General features: G+C 42.2%; 1 protein-coding gene across 4 annotated transcripts; it reads right to left on the reverse strand.

Annotated features, from left to right (window-relative positions):
- Positions 1 to 1,366: 1,366 nt before the first annotated feature.
- Positions 1,367 to 22,576, reverse strand: Sdhaf2 (succinate dehydrogenase complex assembly factor 2). 4 transcript variants are annotated; one of them, XM_075973495.1, is made up of 5 exons: positions 22,464 to 22,576; positions 15,820 to 16,037; positions 15,632 to 15,741; positions 3,136 to 3,292; positions 1,367 to 1,463 (listed from the first exon to the last, which is right to left on the reverse strand). In XM_075973495.1, exons 1-4 carry the CDS (start codon positions 22,497 to 22,499, stop codon positions 3,162 to 3,164), a joined length of 495 nt encoding a protein of 164 aa, XP_075829610.1. In that variant the 5' UTR covers positions 22,500 to 22,576; the 3' UTR covers positions 1,367 to 1,463; positions 3,136 to 3,161. The 4 variants fall into 4 exon arrangements, with proteins under 4 accessions (XP_075829610.1, XP_075829609.1, XP_075829608.1 ...); XM_075973494.1 differs by having other exon boundaries at positions 1,367 to 1,467; XM_075973493.1 differs by having other exon boundaries at positions 1,367 to 3,292.
- Between the last annotated feature and the right edge of the window lie 20 nt (positions 22,577 to 22,596).

The raw sequence follows: 22,596 nt of genomic DNA on the forward strand, positions 1-22,596 counted from the left end.
GTTAATTATACTAGGCATGATTTTACAAGAAGTGACTAACAGTTCTACAGGGAGCCACTAAAGGGTAGCCACAGCTGAGTCATCAGGATCGGCAGCCTTCCACAGACTGCGGCAAGATCTACAAAGGGGCTAGTGCCATGAAGCGGCATGACACACGGTAGCCCTAGGGGGGGACACTGCCTCCTTTCAGACCCTATCACTTCCTACCTGTGACTCTAATCAAGTAACCCATTCTCTGCAGGTCAGATAGTCATGTGTCTGACGCAGGCTCTGAATGAGGTCAGTGAGCAGCAACATGTCAAACTGAGAACAATGAGTCTAGCTGGTGATTCTTATGGGTCCTGGGGAGCTGCTGGCCTTGGTGATACATTTATTAACTCTTTTGAAAATGCACTGTGGCCGGCCTAGTTTTCCTTAATGCCTAATAAAGGGGAAAAGTGTTTACATAGCACCCTTGGGCTTGACACTGAGCAGCTCAAGGTAGCACGATCCTTCACTTTCAAAGATTACACAAACCAGCAGCACAGAAGGAAAACAATTCCTTTAGAAGCATGCCATTCTCAGGTGCAAGTGACAGCAACCGAACACTGTGAAATAAGACAAATGAGGGTAAGATGGGATCAGAGTCGAGGTGGGGAGAGCCGACACAGCATACGTGGCTTCTGGGGTTTGTTGTATAATGTGCTCAGGATAAATAGGGAAGTGTTAGCAATTCCTGTGCATTCCTTACAGTCCAGATGTTTCTATATATAAACCCTGCCTATTTAGCACCCCCCGAGGGACATCAGAAGCCCAAACAAAGGGCCAGCATCTCTGTAACCTTCTGCTTCTACTCCCTAGGTCTCATTTCCATTACTTGCTTTAAGTGAGAGAGAGCTATACTTTCCCAAAGGACTTGTCACTAAGGTAGGTTTTTTTCTTTCCAGTTTCCACTGGCTGGTAAGGAACTCTGTGGTTACTTTAATAGGCTTAGCCTTCTGACTTTCAGATGAAACTGCCCTCATGTGTGCATGCAATTGATGATGGGCAATCTGTTAGATGACAGGCTCTAAGTCTCGGGGTGAGGCTACAAGCAGTCTCCTGTCTTCCTATGGTGCCCTGTGTGCTGGGAGCCATCCCAGTGTTATGAATTATAGTTCCTAGTTTTCTCGAGACTCAAGTGATTTCCGCTGCTAGTTGGAAACCAAAGCTTAGGCCAGTGAGTTTATTCAGCAGCTAAGTGATGAAGGGGAAGCTTGAACTCACAACCATCATGCTGCACTGCTTCCTCCGCTATCAGAGTTATTTTGGGTGGCCAAGGTGAGGAAATGTCCCTTATCTGGGAAATAGCTGGGGGCCTCCTACTCACCACAGAGCAACACAGAGCTCGTGTCTCAGAACTGCCATTTATTTACTGGCCTTCTCTTTTCCAGTGCAATGTCCAGAAGTGAAGGTTGTTACTCAACGTTAGCAGTGAAGCCCTGCTGTCTAGCAGATTGAAAAATGAAATAATAAATTCCAGCTTTTTTCTCTTTTTTCATGATTTATTTTTATGTGCATTGACGTTTTCCCTGCATGCATGTCTGTGTAGGATGTCATATCCCCTGGGACTGTAGCTACAGTTTATGAGCTACTGAGAATTGAACCTGGGTCCTCTGGAAAATCAGCCAGTACTCTTAATTGTTGAGCCATATCTCCAACCTATTTACTTTATTCTATATGTTTTGCCTGCATGTATGTCTATACAGAAAGTGTATGAGTGCCCAGAGAACAGAAGAGGGCACCGACATCCTTTGGAACTGGAGTTAGACAGCTGTGAGCCATCATGTAGGTGCTGAGAACTAAGCCTGGGTCCCCTCGGGGAGCAGTCAGTGCTCTTAACCACTGAGCAACCTCTCCAGCCCCACATTTTGGCTTTTTTGATCATGGATGTATGACTGACTCTCTTGTCTATAAAACAGGCCTATCGCCACCTGTCTGTGGGAATGCTATGAAATAACTGAAGGCTGCTTTCCCCACTTCCTCCCTTGGCCAGGGAACTCTTTTTTTCCCTTTGTCTACAGCTCTTGAGTTACCAACCCTGTGTTTATCAGTTCTGGCCTGCTTTTCTTTAGCTACCACTTTCACACACCAGCCAGGGACTGCCTCTCCTCAGCTGTAGGGCAAAGAGAACACCTTCATCAATGCACAGCCCTCCTAGCTACTTCATTCTAATAAGTGTGCTTCAGGCTGGCCTCAAACTCACTATATAGCCCAGGCTGACCCCAAACTCACTTTATACCCCAGACTGGCCCCAAATTCACTTTAGAGCCCAGGCTAGCCCCAAACTCACTTTATAGCCCAGGCTGGCCCCAAACTTACTTTATAGCTCAGGCTGGCTTCAAACTCTTAATGTTACTCCTACCTCAGGACCGCAAGAGCTGGGATTACAGACATGACCTATGACACCCAGTTAACATGTTATTTCTTATGTGGCATTATTATTTGGTCAACTAAAATAACTTTAAAGGCTGTAGGAATGAGGGGGAAAGTTTGCCACAGCGACTGCCACAAGGTCAGAAAACCTGACTATAAGTTTGTAAAACCTCATTATTAGCATGATTATGGGTTGTACAGGAACAGACAAAATGAAGGTAATTGTAAGGGTTAGAGAACTGCCAACCTCCTTCTCTTGATAGCGTTCAATATTCAATTATCTTTCAGCTTACAAAGTGCATGTTGGGAAGAAAATCTGAGAGGATGTTGACTTCAGCAGCGTACCCACACCATTCCTGCTTGGCGGCCTCCTTCAGCTTGCTGTGCCTTGGGTGGGCTCAGTTCAGGGGCTTAGACTGGCTCTCTCTGGCAGAAAGAACTATACCAGATTGGAAGGGGGTAGTTTTACCTTAACAAAGGCCAGGGCACTGGGTGTAGGGTGGGCAGCTCTTGGGCTGAGGCAGCTGCATTGCTTCCCCTACAGTGCCCTCTTGTGGCAGGCCTGCACTACAGCACATAGCAGCAGGATAAGGAGTCTGACCTGAGCTGTACAGACAAGTGCAGGTTAGAATGAGTGAGCCATCTTGCATATTACAGTCTGTCCTGGTAGAGGTTCAAGTGCCTAAGAAAGAGCAGGAAGTCAGAGTCTACACCAGAAGCAGTTTCTGTCCATATACTGACCACCATGACCGCCAGTGGCACACAGCTTAACGAGGCTTTTCAAAGAGATATTCCAGATCTGGGGCCCGCAGTCTCTGCTCTTTGTTTTTGTTTTTGGTGAACTCTCTCAGCAGTTCCATGACTTCATTTTCAAATATTTCTGGAGCTGGTTTTGCTTCTGCAACAGAAGGGTGGGCAGAAAGAATTGTACCATAGTCAATGCTCACGTGAAGACTCGGAACTATGAAGCTGCATACAGTGCTCATGCTTGTAGTCCCAGCACTTATGAGACTAAGGCAGGATGATTATTGCAAGTTCAAGACCAGCCTGGGTCACAGAGTGAGCTCCACATACTTATAATCCCAGCACTGGAAAAACTGAGGCAGAAGAATCAAGAATTTAAAATTAAAGCCAGGTAAGGTTAGAGCTTGCCTTTAATCCCAGTACTCTGGAGGCAGAGGTGAATAGATCTCTGTGCATTCCAGGACAGCCAGGGCTACACAGTGAGACCCTGTACCAAAAGGGGGAAAAAAAATTTGAAGCCAGACTAGGATACAAAATGGAACCCATCTCAAAAAGCTAACAAAGGGCTCAGGAAATGACCCAGTAAGTAAAGCATTTGGCATGTAAGCATGAGGGAGGGCCTGTGTGTCCAGGACTTACATAATCCAAGTATGAAGGCACACATATGTGATCTTAGTGCTACTCTAACAAGACAAGAGAATTCCTGGAGGGCCTAACAAACCAGGCAAACCTGTTTGCCATGCTTGAATTCCATTCCCGAAACCCACGTAAGGGTAAAAGAGAACTAACTTCACACTCAGACCTCCACATGGGTACTGTAACATATGTATACACACACCCTCTCTGTCTCTGTCTCTCTCATACACACACACACACACACACAATTTTTTTAAAGCCAGCAAACAAAAATGTGACGCAGGAGCTGGAGAGATGGCTCAGCAGTTAAGAGCATCTACTGCTTCCCCAGAGGACCTGAGTTTGATTTTAGCACTATGTCTGGTGTAATCCTGTTCCAGGGGATCCAATGCCTTTGGCCTCCACTGACACACCAGCACTCACATGTGCATACAGACACATATACATACGCATGACAAAAAAGAAAATAAATCCAGGAGGGAAACTATTGTGAGAAATCCATGGTGTCATTGGCTAAATGGCTCAAGTTCCCACAAAAGAAAACTACAAGAAAGCAAGCAACAGGAATAGACTCAGGGATAACTTGCGTCAGGACTCCAGGTAAGAATTTAAAGTAATCATAATGAACATTAAAAGCTCCCATGGAAAAAGCAGGCAAAGTAGAACAGAAGAGGCATTTCAGCAGAGAGTGAGAAAGTCTAAATGTCATATAGAAATGCTAAAAATAAAGCCACAGCAGCAGCAATGCAAAATGACTTTATGAGGCTCATCGTGACATCTGACAGAGAGAATCAGTGAAAGAGAGGCCAAGAGATGATGCCAAATACAAAGGACCCAAACTGATTCCCAAAGAGACAAGAGGAGCACACAAAACTATGGACACACATCATTCAAAGTGCAATCAGAATTGCAATAGGAAGAGGGTATGAAGGAGATTGAAGAATCTTCCATTAACAATCAAAAACATAAAAATCCAGATCCAACATGTCCAGAGAACCCCAAACAGAATAAATACCACAACAAATACCTAGACATAGTAATATAGTTAGGATGGGGAATGTTCCTCCAAGGACAATGTCCCCATGTGTCCCCAGCTTACTACTACTGGGAGGAAGTGAAAACCTTGGGGGTCCTAGGAAGTCTTCTAGTCATTGGAGATATATTCTCAAAGGGATAACAGGATCCAGTCCCTCCCTTCCCTATCCCTCAACACACCTGATACATGCTTCCTGGCCATGAAGTGAACACTGCTTATCAGGTTCTTTCTGCTGCCATGTGCTGCCTCATCTACTTACCTCAGTTCTTCCAGCACTGGCGTTCGTCACCCAGAGAATGAACTCCTAAAACTGTGAGGCAAACAAACCTTTCTAAACTGGGCATGGTGGCATGTGTCTGCAATTCTAACTACTCAGAAGGGCTGAAGCATGGAAGTTCAGCAGTTTGGGGCCAGCATGAGAAACAAAAACTCATCTCTTAAAGAATAATTTTAAAATATCTTTTTATTTTAATTTTGGATTTATTTATTTTATGTGTGAGTGTTTTGCCTCTATGTATATGCATGTGCACCATATATGTGCCTGGTGCCCACTGAGGCCAGAAGTGGGTACCAGAACCCTTGGAACTGTAGTTACATACTGACAGCCTGTCTTCATAAAGCACTGAAAAACAAACAAACCTGTGAGCCTTCAGTTCCATACTCAAGATAGGGAATTCAAATAAGCCAATTTGTGCTACAAGTAAAGGAAGTTCAGCAGAGGGATTATGGCAGGATAGGAACAGAGATTTACATAAAGAAACAACCATCTCCAGAAATGGCCAAAGTTAATGAGAGTAAAATACATATTTTGAATTATTTTCTTTTACTGTACATAGTAAAACAACAGAAATGTGTTCCAGGCTTAGAATAAAGGTCAAAGTAAAAAGAATGACACAGCTTAAGGCAGTGCGTATGTGTGTGAAGGGTGTACACTCTGTTGTAAAGGCCATACATTATACATGAGCTTCACAGGTCTCGAAATCAGACTATAATTATTTAAAGCTGTATATTGTGAACCCAGGAACAATCATTAAAAACCTAAAAGCACATAAGAGTGGCAATACCCACCCCCATACACAACCAAATAAGAGAGAAAAAAAAAACACATGGAAGAAACTACAAACAACCAAAAATGGTCGAGTTTAACTCAAACACATTGAGAATTTAGTAAATATGGAAGGTCTAAATCCATTGGTGAAAAGCAGAGACCATCAGATGGGATGAAAAAAGAAAGACTATGTATTCTGTCTACAGAAAAACTCAATTTAGATATAAAGACAAAGACAGTTTGTGATTTTACAACATATGCACTCCAGCTGGTAATGGAAGAGCACTCAGACAAATGTCAAGTACGAGGGAGGATTGCCACTGCCAGGAAGAGAGAGCTACGGAGCAAACAAGGCCCTCAAAGACGAGGGAAACTGGCTATTGGCAGGTCAATAGGGAACTCAGCCCTCTACTGAGTTCTCGAAAAAAAATGTCAATGGGCTTAGAATTAGATTATTCCTCAGTCTCCAGATGGAACACAGCACACCTGACTCACTGATTTCGGAGTATGAATATCTGGGCAGAGCTTTTTACCCACAGAACTATGAACCAAGAAATAGCTGTGGCTTCGAGTCTAGTAAATGTGTGGCAATTGCTTAAAAAGCAAGAGGAAAAAAAATCCAAACAGGAAGCTACACACCAGGCAAAAACTAATCAAAAGAAACCTGAAGGCCCAGCAAGCTGGTTAGTTGATCAAGACACTTGCTACCAAATCCTAGAACCTGAGTTTAATCCCTGGAACCTCCTACAAGTTGTTCTCTGACCTCCACATGTACACTGTGGTATGCACTCCTTCTCCTCCTCCTCCTACACACACACACACACACACACACACACACACAAACACACAAATAAACGTTGGGGGAGAAAAAACCAGAGTGCCTATGCTAACAGACACCTCAAAGCAAGTATCATTACCAACAATAAAGACAGAGCAAAACAGTGACAAAGGAAGCAATCTTAGGAAGAAAATATAACAGTACCAGATGTGTTTGCACCTAATGCCTGAGCCCTGACAATATGAAGCAAAGACCAAGAAAGGAGAAGGGGGTAACAGACGATCCATGAAGGGAACAGATGTCAATGTCCCTCCCTCAGTAACTGATAGAATAGGCTCAGAAAATCAAAACCATGTAGAACACATCAACAACCTCCTTGCCTCAGTTGTCATTTACAGAATGCTCTGCCCACAAGAACAAAGTCACAAAACTAAGTGTATATGGAATATTTACCAAGTACTTGTATTTCAGGCCTGAAAGCAAACTTCAACAAAATCTGGCAAATTCTCAAATTCTTGAAACTTAAACATACTTCTTAATAATTCATAGGCTGAACAGAGTCATGAGAAAAACTATAAAGTAATTTGAATCTTAGGAAAATGCAAGATTACATTAGCAGAAAGTTCAAACAGTGCTTAGAGCAATGTTTCTCAACCTATGGGTCACAATCCCTTTGGTGTCGAATGATCCTTTCACAGGGGCCATATATCAGATATCCTGTATTACAATTCATATCAGTAGCAAAATTACGGTTATGAAGCACCAATGAAATAACTTTATGGTTGAGAGTCACCATAACATGAGGAACTGTATTAAAGGGTGACAGCGTTAGGAAGGTTGAAAACCACTCAGTTAATGGTATGGGATTTCCTTCTGTATGTGTGCACGGTGGCTCAGAAGCAGTGAACAGACTTCCTCCGCCATGCTGGACTGGGCGGAACAAGCAGGCAGGCCGTATATACCCTAGTAACGGTGCAGCTTAAGTTTTTAAGAAGTACTTAGCATTTTAAGAAGTACTTCTGGTCAGAAAATAATTACAGCTATGCAATAAAGACAAATTCAGATGAAAAAGACCTCTAAATGAGATACAGTGTGTTTAAAAAATGTACATAGGCTTGGGAAAGAGAAGGAGTATAGAGAGTTATAAAAGAAGTAAATGGTTTATTAAAAAAATGAAATAAAATCTTTAAAGAAAGAAGTAAAAAAAATCAGCCATGTAAAGATAGAATATGCAAAGAGAGTCGGGATTATATATACTATTGTGTTTGCTTTGGATTTTTTGACTGTGAATGACAGAGAGACATTTCATTGCATGGGCTGCTAAGCTAAACCAACTTACACTTTAAAGGTATTTTGATTTCAGAATTGGGTCTAAGGATATGCTACTTTGGAAAAAAAGGTTTTTCTTTCATTTCCACAGAGGATGGGAATCTGTGGAATCCTTCCAGACTGATGTGGTTTGATGGACCAAGACCTCCTGAAAGGCCTCCTTGAACACCCCTCAAAAAAATACTACTTCGCCCAATAAGCAGCAGGAAGAAGTTTGGGCAGAACTATGCCCATATTCCCAAATATTGTCTATAAATGTTTATTTACATTTAAAGGGGGATATGCTATAGAGATTTGCATTGGTATGGATCTTGGTTTATTGATACAAATTTAAGGTCAATTTGTTATACTGAGTATATATGTATTTCTGCTCTTGATTAAGGTATTGTATATGCAGCTCATTTAAAAATGTAATGTATAATTAAGAAATACAGGCTAATAGATAATCATCTATAATAGTCAAGCTTGTAGTCATGTTAGTTAGATTTTCTAGATGTACAGAGATGTATTTCAGATGAATAGGCATTCTTTTCAAACCTTTCAAAGACTACAGAATATGGCATTTAAAATGTTTTAAGAATTTAGGACTTATCACAACAATGAGACACATCTGCTCCTGGCAGCACCAATTACTTCAAGAGGAAGATGGGCATCAAAGAGGCTCCTTATGGAGTTGGTTAGCCATTTGGGGAAGAAACTGCTCTTGCCTGGAGTGCTTAACTGGATATGCAGGACCAGCAGAGAAATGACTGCTGACCTTGCCTAAAGGAGAGATGGTCCTTTGGGGTTCCTGCTTCATGAAAGAGTCTGCCAGACATTCTGCAGGACACAGAAGAAAGTGACTGACAAACTGCCAATATAGGCGGAACTATCTTTGAAATTTCCTGCTTCATGAAAAAGTCTGCTGAACACTATGGTCCTGAAGGCTGAAGATGGATGCCCCAACAGTAGAGAAGAACCCTGGGTAACTGTCCAGGCAGAGAGATGACTCTGTCAACTCTATAGAGTTTTGGAAGTTGCTTACAATGCACTTCCTGTTTACTTAGGTAATATGATATCCTCTGGAGTCTTTAATGGAGTTGAGGAATTTACAGTTATACTTTTCCTTAGTTATAATAAAAGATAAAATAGATATAAATATTGTAATAATTATTGTTTGATACCTGTTTTGTTATATGTAATTTACTATGTTAAAGCCTTCTTTTTGTTTAAACAGAAAAGGGGAGGTGATGTGGGATTTCCCTCTGTATGCTGTGATTACCATTGATAAATAAAGGAACTGCTTTGGGCCTATAGCAGATCTATAGGGGAACAGAGCTAGGTGGGGAAAACTAAACTGAATCCTGGGAGAAAGGAGGCAGAGTCAAGAGAAGCCATGTAGCCCCATGGGAGCCAGATTGAACTTTACCTGGTAAGCCACTGCCACGTGGTGACAAACAGATTAACAGAAATGGCTTAAATTAATATGTAAGAGTTAGCCAATAAGAAGCTAAAGCTAATGGGCTATGATTTAATTAAAACAGTTTCTGTGTAATTATTTTGGTTCTGGGTGACCGGGACAAACAAGCAGCTCCTTCCAACAGGTTAGAGGGCCTGAATGTTTATTTATGGTGGAAAAGAAGGTCTCTGATGAGCTTAGCTTCTACTTCAAACAACTAGGAAATGCCAATCACACTTAAGAAGAACATGAATAACAGAAACCAATGGAACTGAAAACTGGAAACAAAAGAAAACACCAATGATATAAAACACAAGCCCTTAGAAAGGAAAAAATGAAATTGGTGGCAACTTCTGGCAACACTGATTTAAAAAAGGGAGGGAGATAAAATACAAATTACCAGTAATAGATATAAAAGATACCTATTATTATTTATTTGCAGAGAAGGGTGGAGGTCTTACTTTGTGGCTCTGGCTATCCAAGGACTCCCTATGTAGACCAAGTTGACCTCAAACTCACAGAGATCCACCTGCTTCGGCCTCCCAAGTGGATTAGAGTTATGTGGCACCACACCTGTCTTATTTTTAGTAAGTGTGTGAGTATATAATGGGGAATGCACAGATGCCACAGCATGCAACTTCGTGAAATTGGTTCTTTCCTTCCACTTTTATGTAAATTCCAGTGATTGAACTCAGGTCACCATGCTTCAGCAACAAGCAGCATCACCAGCTGAGTCATAGAATAGGTCCAGGAAAGATACTACTCCAGCTCCTCTAACAGTACAAGAAAGAAGCCATTGCAAATGAAGTCCTACCCATATACCTGACACTTAGATGACATGGCAAATATTTTGAAGGACAAATGACTGGATCTCACCTCAGAGGATTTATCTGCAATTGTTCAATCTCTATTAAAAAATATTAGCTTCATAGTTAAAAATATCCAGGAGGAAAAACCACTGGCCCAGAAAACTTCACTAGCAAAATTTACCACATATTTTTGGAAGAAGTAAGAGCAATTCTAATACATCCTCCTGAAAACGGAAAAGAGCACTTCACAACCTATCTCATCAAAACCAGATGACAACTTAGGAAATATCTATACAGCAATATTCATGGAGACAAAAGATCTTGAACTGTTAATAAATCAAGACTCTAATGTTAATTTTGGAATATAAGGCTGGTACAGAATTTGAAAGCCAAATAACACATTAATAAACTTGGGTGGTAGAGTCACTTCACCAAGGGAAAAAAAAATAAAGGCATCTGTGTTTTGAAAGAAAGTGGGCCCCAAAGGGAGTAGCACTATTAGGAGGTGTGGCCTTGTTGGAGTAGGTGTAGTCTTGTTGGAGGAAGTGTGTCACTGTGGATCGAGGCTTTAAAGTCTCACATATGCTCAAGACACACCCAATGAGACAGACCACTTCCTGTTGTCATACAAGATGTAGGTCTCTCACCTGCTTCTCCAGCACCAATCAGCCTACACACTGCCATGTCCCACTGTGATGACAATGGACTGAAGAATGCAAGCCACCCCAATTAAATGTGTCCTTTTATAAAAGTTACCATGGTCATGGTATCTCTTCACAGCAATAGAAAACCTAACTAAGACATCACCATTCAAGATTTAAAAGAATGGAGGCAACCAACAGTCCTACCCATCTATAATATCTTTGAACCACAACAACCAGCAGGGCATGATAACTATTAGGGTGCAATAATGGTACTCATACCTTAGCAGTAACTAACAGTTCTCTAATTGGAATTAAGACCTGCTTAGTAAGAGGGAAACCATGTCTGGTACTGGAAACCTAGCCAACTACCCAGGGGAAATCATTTGAAGGAGAACCTACAATTGTCAATTCACTACACTAGCATAATCCCAATATCTGTCCTTAGGCCCACAGAAAGAGCAGTTCTCACCCTCCACCAAAAAAACTTCTCCTTTGCAACAGAGACCATTACAAAAACCACAACTGATCAAAATGAAATTGTGGAGCCCAATGTCAACTACAACACAACTCCTGCACCTTAAATTCAGGGATATTGTGAAAGAGGGGGCAAGAGCCAGAGGAACAATGAATTTGCTAGCAATGAATCTCCTAGCAATGTCAAAATATACCCATGAAGTCTCACCAACATGGCTGTCATGTTGACAATACCAAGTGACTGTAATTGGCCCCTATAGTTCATAGGGAGTGGTACTATTAGGAGGTATGGCTTTGTGAAAGTGGGTATGGCCTTGCTGGAGGAAGTGTCTGTCACCATGGGTGGCGAGCGTTGAGGTTTCTTATGCTCAGGATACTGCGCAGTGTCTCAGTTGACTCCCTAATGCCTGCAAGATGTAGGATTCTAAGCTACTTCTCCAGCACCATGTCTGCCTGCATGCCACCATGCTCCCCACTGTCATGATAAAAGGACTGAACCTCTGAAACTGTAGGTGAGCCACCACAATTGAATGTTTTCATTTATAATAGTTGCTGTGAAGTTGGGCAGTGGTGGCGTACACCTTTAATCCCAGCACTCGGGAGGCAGAGGCAGGCGGATCTCTGGGAGTTCAAGGCCAGACTGGTCTACAGAGTGAATTCCAGGACAGCCAGAACTACACAGAGAAACCCCGTCTTGAAAAACCAAAAAGAACTGCTGTAGGGCTGGAGAGATGCCTCAGCAATTGAGAGCATTGATTGTTATTCCAGAGGACCTGGGTTCAATTTCCAGTGCCCACATGGCAGCTCACAGCTGTCTGTAACTCCAAGATCTGACACCCTCACATAGACATACATGAAAACAAAACACCAATGCACATAAAATAAAAATAAACTATCTTAAAAAAGAGCTGCTGTGGTCATGGTGTCTCTTCACAGCAAGAAAAACCCCAAGACACAAAGTGTCTCTTCATAATTTGTCCCTGGCAATCACTGTTAAGTAGCTATTGTCCCTGCTGTTTTGTTTTTCCTAAATATAAGCACATAAAAGGTACTCTTTGGATCTTAGCATAAACAGTGGAAACTATGGCCAGTTGCCTATTTATATAATGGCTCATATGCAAAGAAAGACTTTTATTTTCTGTTTTGAAACGGGGTCTCATTATGTAGCGTTAGCTGGACTCAAACTCAGAGATCAACCTTCCCCTGCCTCCCAAGGACTGGGATTAAAGCTGTGCACCACCATGTCAAGCAAGACTGATTTTTAAAAAGTTGAGGGGGGAAATCCAAAAGAATAATACTTCATGATTGCAAGTATATGAAGTTCAAATCCAATGTTCATGAGACACGGGAACACTCATTCGTAGACCTGCTACCTGTGGTTGATTACACATTATAGTTGCAAACTACAGTTACAGAGTTATGAGAGACCATATGGCTTGCAGTACCTAAAATATTTACTGTCTGGCCCATTCAGATAAAGTATGGTATAAAGGTACACACACCCACAATCCAATGATTCTTCTGGGTATTTATCAAAAAAACCTGCAATCTATTTTCATAAAATCTGTACACAAAGGTTTACAGTGGCTTTGGTCATGATTGTCTACAACTGAAAAATGCTAAAAGCCCTCTACTGGTCAATAAATAAACTATGGTATAATCCACACACTGAAATATTACTCAACAAACAAAAGAATGAACTACTGACATGAGCAACAAAGGCCAATCTCAAAATCTTATAAGTCAGCACCAAACTTGTCCTACATAAGGCTAGATAGCAAATATTTAAGATTTGCTGGGTTTTCAAATAACCAATTAAGCATCTAGACGCCTATTTTTGAAAAACGATTTACTTTATCTTTAATTGTAATGGTGTGAGTGTGTACATTGAGTGCCATCCCCATAAAAGGCCAGAGGTGTTGGATTCCCCTGGAGTTGGAGTTACACAAAGTTATGAGCAGGCAGTCTGTTAATATATAGATTACTATGGCCATTACACTAACAAGAAACTGTTAAGTCACAGAAAACTGATTGGTCCGCAGCCGCACGAGCACAAAGAGGGCACGAAAGTAGGGAAGCCCACGACCCGTACTGGACCCAGAAGCCAGCCGGGCAGTGGCAGGTAGCCAAGGCTCTCTGAGACGTTTAATGAGAAAATATAAAGGACCATAGCACGGGAATTCTATACCCAAATGAATGGCATGGAGCCTGATGGTGGCTGGCTAGAGCCACTGGAGATCTGAGTCCCACGAATCGGGGTGCCAACCGTAGAAGTTAGCGCGATTTGGGAAATAACCAGGCTAGCTAAAAGATAAACAATTATATTTTTTATTTATTATAAGAGGGAAAACTCACGAAAGAGGAACGAGAAGTCCAAGCTCAGCTGTGCTGTGCAGTGAGGGTACCACAGAGAGCATGGGGGGGAGGGGTGGCTTCTGAGTGTCCCAGAAAACCACACCCTAGCTTCCCCATCTGAGCATTACCCTGAGAAAGCCAATCTTCATTATGTCTGTGGCCTGCAATTCAAAAATGCTTGATCCATTTGCAGTCTCTGTTTCTACTTCCTTAAACTTTCCCTTTTATAAGAGCCCTCACCGCCCCCCCACCCCAGGATTAAGGTGGATTTTGGACAAGAGCCCTTCATCTTTTAATTGAGCTGACTTTTTGAATAAACCGTCATCATTCTGACTAGGAATGGTGGCACATGTCTGTATTCCCAACACTCTGTAAACTCAGCCTTGAGGAGGCTGGGGTGGAAGGATCATGAGTTCAAAGCCAGACTGGGCTACATAGTGAGTCACTGACTCAAAACAAAGCAAGTGCCTGGCCATTAATCTCAGCACACAGGGGCAAAAGCAGGCAGATCCCTGTGAGTTCGAGGCCAGTTTGGTCTGGATAGCAAGTTCCAAACCAGCCTGGGCCATACAGTGAGATCCTTTATCAAAAGACAAAACAACCCAAAAATATTGCCGCCTTTACTTTGATGCCTTGTCTCTCAACTGAACTGGCTTGTCCTACAAGAAACAACCCAGGACATTTCACCCCGTTCCCAACCTATTCTTCGGTCTTTCCTTTGATCCCGTGAGTTTTTTTTTTTTTTTTTTTTTTTTTTTTTTTTTTTTTGTTTGATTTTGCTTTATTGATATGAGACTGAATCTCCCGTGAGTTTTTTAAGCTTTTCTATATTCCCTTTTCACCTAAGTCAGAGTGTACTCCATCTGTCTCACAAAAAGCTGAACTGAGGGCAGGAAAGGCACTTGCTGCAAAGCTTGATGACCTTAGTTCAATCCCTGGAACTCACAAGGTGAAAAGAGAAAACTAAGCTGTCCTCTGACGTTAATACACATGCACATGTGTGTAGTGAGGAGCAGCGGGCTGTGTCCCGCCACTCGGCTAGCTCTACACCTGAAACAATTACACGGAAACTGTATTCTTTTGAACACTGCTTGGCCCATTAGCTCTAGCCTCTTATTGGCTAGCTCTCACATCTAGATTAACCCATTTCTAATAATCTGTGTACCACCACAAGGTGGTAGCTTACTGGTAAGATCTTAACCTGCATCTGTGTAGGGTGGGAGAATCATGGCAACTGCTTGACTCAGCTTCTTTCTCCCAGCATTCTGTTCTGTTTACTCCGCCTACCTAATTTTCTGTCCTATCAAAGGGCCAAGGCAGTTTCTTTATTTAACCAATGAAATCAACACAAAACAGAAGACTCCCACATCATATGTATGCTTGCTTACACATGCACACAAAAGAAATAAGTAAAAGAAAAAATGTCTAAAGAAACAACTGATTAAACAAATTTTGTACATTCTGGAAATTTTTGAACAGTGTTTAGGTTTAGTGTCTATTACATAAATAAAAATGATGAAAACAGGGCCTGACTTTGTGGCGCATGTAATCCCAGCATTCAGGAGGCAGAGGCAGGCAGATCTCTGTGAGTTCAAAGCTAACCTGGTCTACATAGAGAATTTCAGGACAGTCAGGGCTACACAGAACGATCCTGTCTCAAAAAAAAAAAAAAAGGTTGGGGCTGGAGAGATGGCTCAGAGGTTAAGCGCATTGCCTGCTCTTCCAAAGGTCCTAAGTTCAATTCCCAGCAACCACATGGTGGCTCACAACCATCTGTAATGGGATCTGGTGCCCTCTTCTGGCCTGCAGACACACACACAGACAGAATATTGTATACATAACAAATAAATAAATATTTTTAAAAAAAGGATTGCAAGGATACTATTTCAGACTCAAATTGGTGTGTTCTCCTATCATCATGAAATGCAGTTTATCATATGGAATACCTGTGGCCCAGTAGTAAATATCCCAGTCATTGCTAGGCTCGTTAATCAGGCGATCATAGAGGTTCAGCTGTTTCTCTGTCATGTTGTGCAGATATTCTTTAGCAAAGAGGCTAAAAATGAAAAGGAAAATGAGGCTGACAAGATTGCCTTATTAAAGAGAAGTGACACCCCGAGTCCTCTTCCACTACCTAAGAAGAATGCAGTTCTCCAGCATCCCCCTCTTTCTGCTCTCATAGAGCAGGCGGGCTCTTTTGGTTTCTATGGATTCATCAGTTCTCTCCTGCCATGGAGGCAAAGGGATTTCAATCATGTCTTTTTGAGAATCTGTTGGGCTGTCACCTCTGTAGAATCGTCTGAATGATGTCACACTGAACAAAGGAGACAGCAGGCTCTGCTTTGACAGCACCTGAAACAAACCACAAACATCTTTATAAGACAATGGTTACTATTACTGCTATTTATTCAACACATAAGGTGCTAAGTGCATTAGATTTCACTTAGTCCTTCTGCTGATTCTGGTCCCTTTATAGCCAAGGGAACAGAAACCAATGAATCTAAGACTTAGAGGGGATAGTCTCTGAAACAGAACCACAGACACATGTTCATAAATTGAGCAACACCTCACTCTACAAGACAGAATAAATATTCCAGAAGTATTCTTAATGAATCTTTCCAGAAATTATTCCAGGAGAAGCACGTCTCCTTTTGTGTTCCTTTAAAACTGTATATTTGCGTTCCAGTTACTCACCTGTTAAACCCTGAGGATACCTAGATCTCTAAAGACTCCAGACCTAAGAAGGGCATAAACTCTAAAACATAATGAGAAGGGTGGGATGATGGCTCAGTAAGTAAAGTGCTTGCTGTGCAAGCATGAGGAGCTGAGTGCAGACCATGTAAGAGCCAAGCATGGCCAGGAATGACATCCTTCAGCTGTAACCCCAGTACAGGTAGATCCTAACAACTTATTGGTCAGGGAGTCTAGCCAAAACAGAGAGATTATGTCTCCGAAATAAAGTGAAAATAGAGGAAGACACCTGAAGTTGACTTCTGGCTTTCACACATAAAGTCTGGCAAGCACTCTCCTCCCTTCTCTTTCTTCTCTCACATACACACAATTATATCACACACATACAAAATTTCTTAAAAAAGACACAATGGTAAGGTGGTAATGTAGACAGAAGTTTCTGTCCCACCTGGTCCTACACTCGTTCAGTCCCAAAGAAACAGAGGCTTATATTAATAATAAACTGTTGGGCCTATTAGCTCAGGTTTATTATTAACAAGCTCTTACAACTTATGTTAACCTGTAATTCTTGTCTATGTGTAGCTATGTGACTTGGTTCCTTTTCTCAGTAAGGCATTCTCATCTTGCTTCCTCTGTGTCTGGTTGGTAACTGCATCTCTACCTTTCCTCTTCCCAGAATTATTAGTCTGGTTGCCCACCTAAACTTCCTGCCTGGCTACTGGCCAATCAGCGTTTCATTAAACTAGTATGAGTGACAAGTCCTTACACTGTACAAGAGAATTATCCCACAGCATGGTAATGTTAGCAAGAAGGCAGAATAGGAAGACTCACATCCTCCTTGACGCCAAACCCTTCCAATAGAGATACTGACTCAACAACTCACAAATCTATTCCCTCTATAAGAAGTCTGGGAAATAGGCTCCTGCTCCCCAGATGAGTACAAAATCAGCTGCCAACAGGAAAGTTGCAGACTAAACATGCCATAATCCTGTTATAGTGGTCTATTATTTGTGTTTTAATAAATAAAGCATGCCTAAAGTTCAGACAGCAAAGCAGCCATACTAGTCAGCCATATAGGCCATGAGTGGTGGCACCCACCTTTAATCCCTGGACTCAGGAGACAGAGGCAGACAGATCTCGTGTTCAAGGCCACCCTGGGTTATACAAGATTGAATCTGTCTAAAAGGAAAACAGAATTCACACAAAGGTGATCTTTAATCCCAGCACTAGAGAGGTGGAGACAGGAGCAATAAGGCTGGATGGAGAAAGAAATAAAAAGGGGAAGAGATAGGAACTCAGTGGAGTATGGAGTCTTTAGGATGCTTAGAGATAGGATCTCACCCATTTTTGGTCTAAGGTAGAGGTAAGAGCCAGTGGCTGGCTGCTTTGCTTTTCTGATCTTCAGGTTGAACCCCAATATCTGTCTCTGGGTTTTTATTATTTGTGGTAAATCCTGTTTTCCCCAAAACTTCCCCCATACCACCATCCAAGCACAAGATGATAGGGAGAATATTCCAACACCAGACTTCTACCTAGGAGGGAAAGGTAAGACTCCTAGAAGGTATCCAAACAAGCTGAATCTAAGTGCTATAGGAAGGGGCACCTGGCTGGAAGCTGTAGCAAATAAAGGTGATGGTTAACACCAGCAGCATTCTCTTGCCATGGTCCCCATTCCTGCCTTACTGTAGAATGAAAAAAAAAATCACAACTCCCAGCTTTTCCTGGGGAAGCAGAGCTGGGGTGGCCATCTAATGCTCCAGTGTCTCAGGGGCTGCCTATGGGGCTGGTTTTTTGTCTCTCTTGCCTCAGAACAGTAACAGGACACAACCCATTCGAGACACTTAGGGACCATGGAGACCAAGAGAGCTGAGCTGCTTACTTTTGGTGCGGAGGAAACCTTACATAGCAGACAAAAATCTAGTATTGTTTGGGAGCCTCTTCCCCAGGGCTCAGGGAATAGTGGAGCATATGGCTAATGTTCTAGAGCATGGGGGTTGATATTCCTTAAGGGACTGGTTGGTTTCTATTTTGAACAACTTACAACACTAATAGAACCAGCAAACTCTAGAAGTCCAGCAGCCACTGAGCATAAGAGAGCAGAACAACTAGCTAGGTATGGTGCCTCATGCCTCTAATTCCAGCACTTGAGAGGGTAGAGCAGGGCTACTATGAAGCTAAGGGACTATAGTACCATACAAAACAGAGAAGGCGAGGAAAGGAGGAAGAGGCTCTGAGCAACTTACAGTGGTTACAAAGAAACTATAGAACCACAGACACTACGGAAAGCTGCTGATTATGAACTGATAGAGGAAGGCAAAGGTGCTTGTTGCCAAGCATGAGGACCTGAGTTCTAACCCCAGAGCACATACACACAGAAGACAGACACATACATTCACAGAGAGGCAGAGACAGACACACACACACACACAATATTAAGAAAGAAAGAAAGAAAGAAAGAAAGAAAGAAAGAAAGAAAGAAAGAAAGAAAGAAAGAGGGAGGGAGGGAGGGAGGGAGGGAGGAAGGAAGGAAGGAAGGAAGGAAGGAAGGAAGGAAGGAAGGAAGGAAGGAAGGAAGGAAAGAAGAACTTCCAAACTTTGGAAAAAGAAATGGACATTCAAATTTGAGAAGTTCAAGAGACGTCAAGTATCATGAACCTAAGGAAGTCCATACCAAGGCATAAATTGTTCAGCAAATCAGAAATGTACATGTATAAAGAAAGACCATGTGAGGGCACAATGGAAAAGTGGCTATCTGCAAGCCATGGAGTGAGACCACGAGAGAGAATAGCTGTGCTATCATCTTCACCCTAGACTCCAGTCTCCAGAACTTTGAAAACTGACATTTCTGTTGTAAGGTAGCTCCAGTAAATGAATACAGCATGCTTTGAAAGCTCAGTTTCCTATGCCACAGCCTAAGCATTCTAGGCCAGCATCTCTAGGAAAAGGCACATGAAAATACATGATAGGGGCTGGAGAGATGGCTCAGTGGTTAAGAAGATTGGCTGAGCCTTGAGTTCAATTCCCAGAACCACATGGTGGCTCACAACCATCTATAGTGGGATCTGATAACCTCTTCTGGCATAAAGTTGTACATCCATCTAGAACACTTATATACGTAAGTTTTAAAAAAAGAAAACGCATTAAAAAATTTTTGTGTGCAAACGTGGGTGCATGTGTAGAGGTCAGAGGAACATCTCAGGTGTCAGTCTTCACCTACCTTGTTTTGAGAGTTTTCTTTGTTGTTTTCTATTGTGTGTGCCAGCTAGCTGGCTTGTGAGCTTCCAGGGATTCTCTCATCTCTACCTCCCATCTCATCATAGCAGCACACTAGGCTGGCCTTGAACTTGCTAAAGAACCTTAAATTTCTCATCCTCTTGCCACCAATTTCACAGTGCTAGAATTAGAAGCACATGGCAAACTCAGGACTTTCATGCATGAAAAGTGTTGTACAGCAATCTCCCCTATGATAAAACCTCCAATTTTGGAGGGAAGCTCATTAAAACACAGAATGTTGCTGTTGTTTTCTTTCTCTTCTTTTCTTCTCCTCCTTCTTCTTCATCATTATCACTATGTAGTCCTAGCCAGCCTGGATCATTACCATCACCATTACCACCATCACTATGTAGTCCTAGCCAGCCTTGATCATCATCATCACCAACATTATCACTATGTAGTCCTAGCCAGCCTTGATCATCATCACCACCATCATCATCATCACTATGTAGTCCTAGCCAGCCTGGATCATCATCATCATCATCATCATCATCATCAACATTATCACTATGTAGTCCTAGCCAGCCTGGATCATCATCATCATCATCATCATCATCATCAACATCAACATTATCACTATGTAGTTCTAGCCAGCCTTGATCATCATCATCATAACATTATCACTATGTAGTCCTAGCCAGCCTGGATCATCATCATCATAACATTATCACTATGTAGTCCTAGCTAGCCTGGATCATCATCATCACCATCATCATCACCACTATGTAGTCATAGCTGGCCTGGATCATTATCAACATCACCACCATCACCATCATCATTATCATCAACATCATCACTATGTAATCCTAGGTGGCCTGGAACTTGACATCTAGATCAGGCTGGTCTTGAACTCAGAGACCCTCCAGTTTCTGCCTTATGCTACCACACCCAGCCAAGACACAGAATGTTCTAAAGCAAGGTAATATATCCTGTCCAACAGGGATGCTCCTTAAGCTCAGGAAGTAAACAACTTAAAGGTTTCAGGAAGTCTCTAAAACTAACCAGCAATACAAGGCCATGCCCTCCTCACATATAACTTTAGCTCCAGGGGTCCAACAATCTCTTCAGCTTCAGTGGGTAGCCATATTCACAAGTGTGTGAGTACACACACACAACTTTAAAAAAAAATCTTCAAATAAAAGCATACTCTGACATCAATACCCCATACACAAGGAGTAAAAGAGAGAAGTTTTTGTACGCAGTTAAAATTATCAGTTTAATGGACTTAGAAAATATTCTAGGTAAGCCCCATCGTACCACAATGAAAACTCCTATAGAAGAGACTCAAAAGAAAATGAGATTGCTGAGGCTAGAAAGATAAGTTTAGCAGTTAAGAGCATTTACTGCTCTTATGTAGGATTGGGGTTCGGTTCCCAACATCCACAGCAGGTGTCTCATACCCACCTGTAACTCCAATTTCAGAAAATTCAACACCCTCCTCTGGCCTTCATGGGCACCTGGACACTTAGTAGACATAAACTTATGAAAACACATACATATACTTATATTTTTAATCTAAAAGAAAGAGGAAGAGAGAGAGCGGAAGGAAGGAAGGAAGGAAGGAAGGAAGGAAAGAAAGAAAGAAAGAAAAGAAAAAGAGGACTTAGCACAAAAAACAAAACTGTCACACGAGATGAAGAACATTATATAGTACTAAGGGTTAGCAAGGCCGGGCAGTGGTGGCGCACGCCTTTAATCCTAGCACTCAGGAGGTAGAGGCAGACGGATCTCTGTAAGTTCGAGGTCAACCTGGTGTACAAGGGCTAGTTCCAGGACAGGCTCCAAAGCTACAGAGAAACTGTCTTGAAAAACCAAAAAAAAAAAAAAAGTTAGCAAGAAGGTCTAACAATTATAACTATATGTAGACCTGACACTAGAGAACTCAGATCTATAAAACAGGCAGGGACAGACCTAAAGGGAGAAAAGAAAGCAACAGACAGATTTTAATACCATACTTTCAATAAGGGATGGGACATCCAGACATAAGCTAAGTTTATCTAACTGAGATATACAGACATTCTACAAAACGACCATGCATTTCTCTCAAATGCATAGATGGATGAACATTCCCAAGAGCTCACAAGTTATGTCACAAGTCTTGACAAATTTAAGATAAATCCTAACTACCTTTCACCAACACTAAAATAAAACCGGAAAACTCACAAACATACAGATATTTAAAACCACACATTTAAACAACCAAAATGTTACAGTAATGAAAAACTTTTCTTTTTACTCTCGAGGCAGATTAAAGCCTACCATACAAGAAAGTGGAGACCAAAATAGTACCTAGATGTAAATTTATAGCGGCAAAAGGTTAAGCTTTGAAAAGAGAGAGAGAGAGAGAGAGAGAGAGAGAGAGAGAGAGAGAGAGAGAGTTGATTCAAGCCTATAATCCTAGTACTTGGGAGGATGAGGCAGGAGAATTGCAAATTTGAGGCCAGCCTGAGCAACACATTAAGACTGGCTAAAAAGGAAAAGAAAACACTAAAGAGTTTAATGGGGCTAGAAATGGACTTTTGGAGGCGGTTCGGTAACTGTGCCTGGGAACGTAGGTAAGATCTGAGTTTTCTCGATGACTGACGACTTAACCACATATTACCAAGTGTTATGCTCGAGCACACCGTGCGCTCAGCAAAGACTGGAAAATGACCAGCATGTCCAGCGCCGGTTTGCGCCTCGCCCTGGGGGGGAATCTTTCCCTTGAGGGGTTGTGGGGTAGTTGAACTCTTCCTACAGTCTCCACGACACAGAGGAGGACAAAACAGTCCTAGCTGTTGCCCGCCCCGAACCCTAAATCTTCGGCTATCTCACCCGCGCCAGCGTCGGGATCAAGGTGACCACCGCCATGTCTCCCTACAGCACCGGAAGCTCCCTACAGCTTCCGGGAACTCCCGGCGGGTAGTCTACGGATTTCACCAGCGGAGCTGGCCCTCGAGCCGGAAGA

Source organism: Microtus pennsylvanicus, chromosome 5, assembly GCF_037038515.1.
Source record: "Microtus pennsylvanicus isolate mMicPen1 chromosome 5, mMicPen1.hap1, whole genome shotgun sequence".
Classification (NCBI taxonomy): Eukaryota; Metazoa; Chordata; class Mammalia; order Rodentia; family Cricetidae; genus Microtus; species Microtus pennsylvanicus.

Bases quoted from the DNA above. Each gene is read 5' to 3' on its own strand.
- Sdhaf2 (XM_075973492.1), bottom strand. From the start codon at position 22,499: ATGGCGGTGGTCACCTTGATCCCGACGCTGGCGCGG. The intron at 16,038-22,463 runs GTGAGATAGCCG...GGTTTGTTTCAG, and splicing joins TGATCCCGACGCTGGCGCGG to GTGCTGTCAAAGCAGAGCCT. The intron at 13,847-15,631 runs GTATTCCATATG...TTTGAATTGCAG, and splicing joins TATTTACTACTGGGCCACAG to GCCACAGACATAATGAAGAT.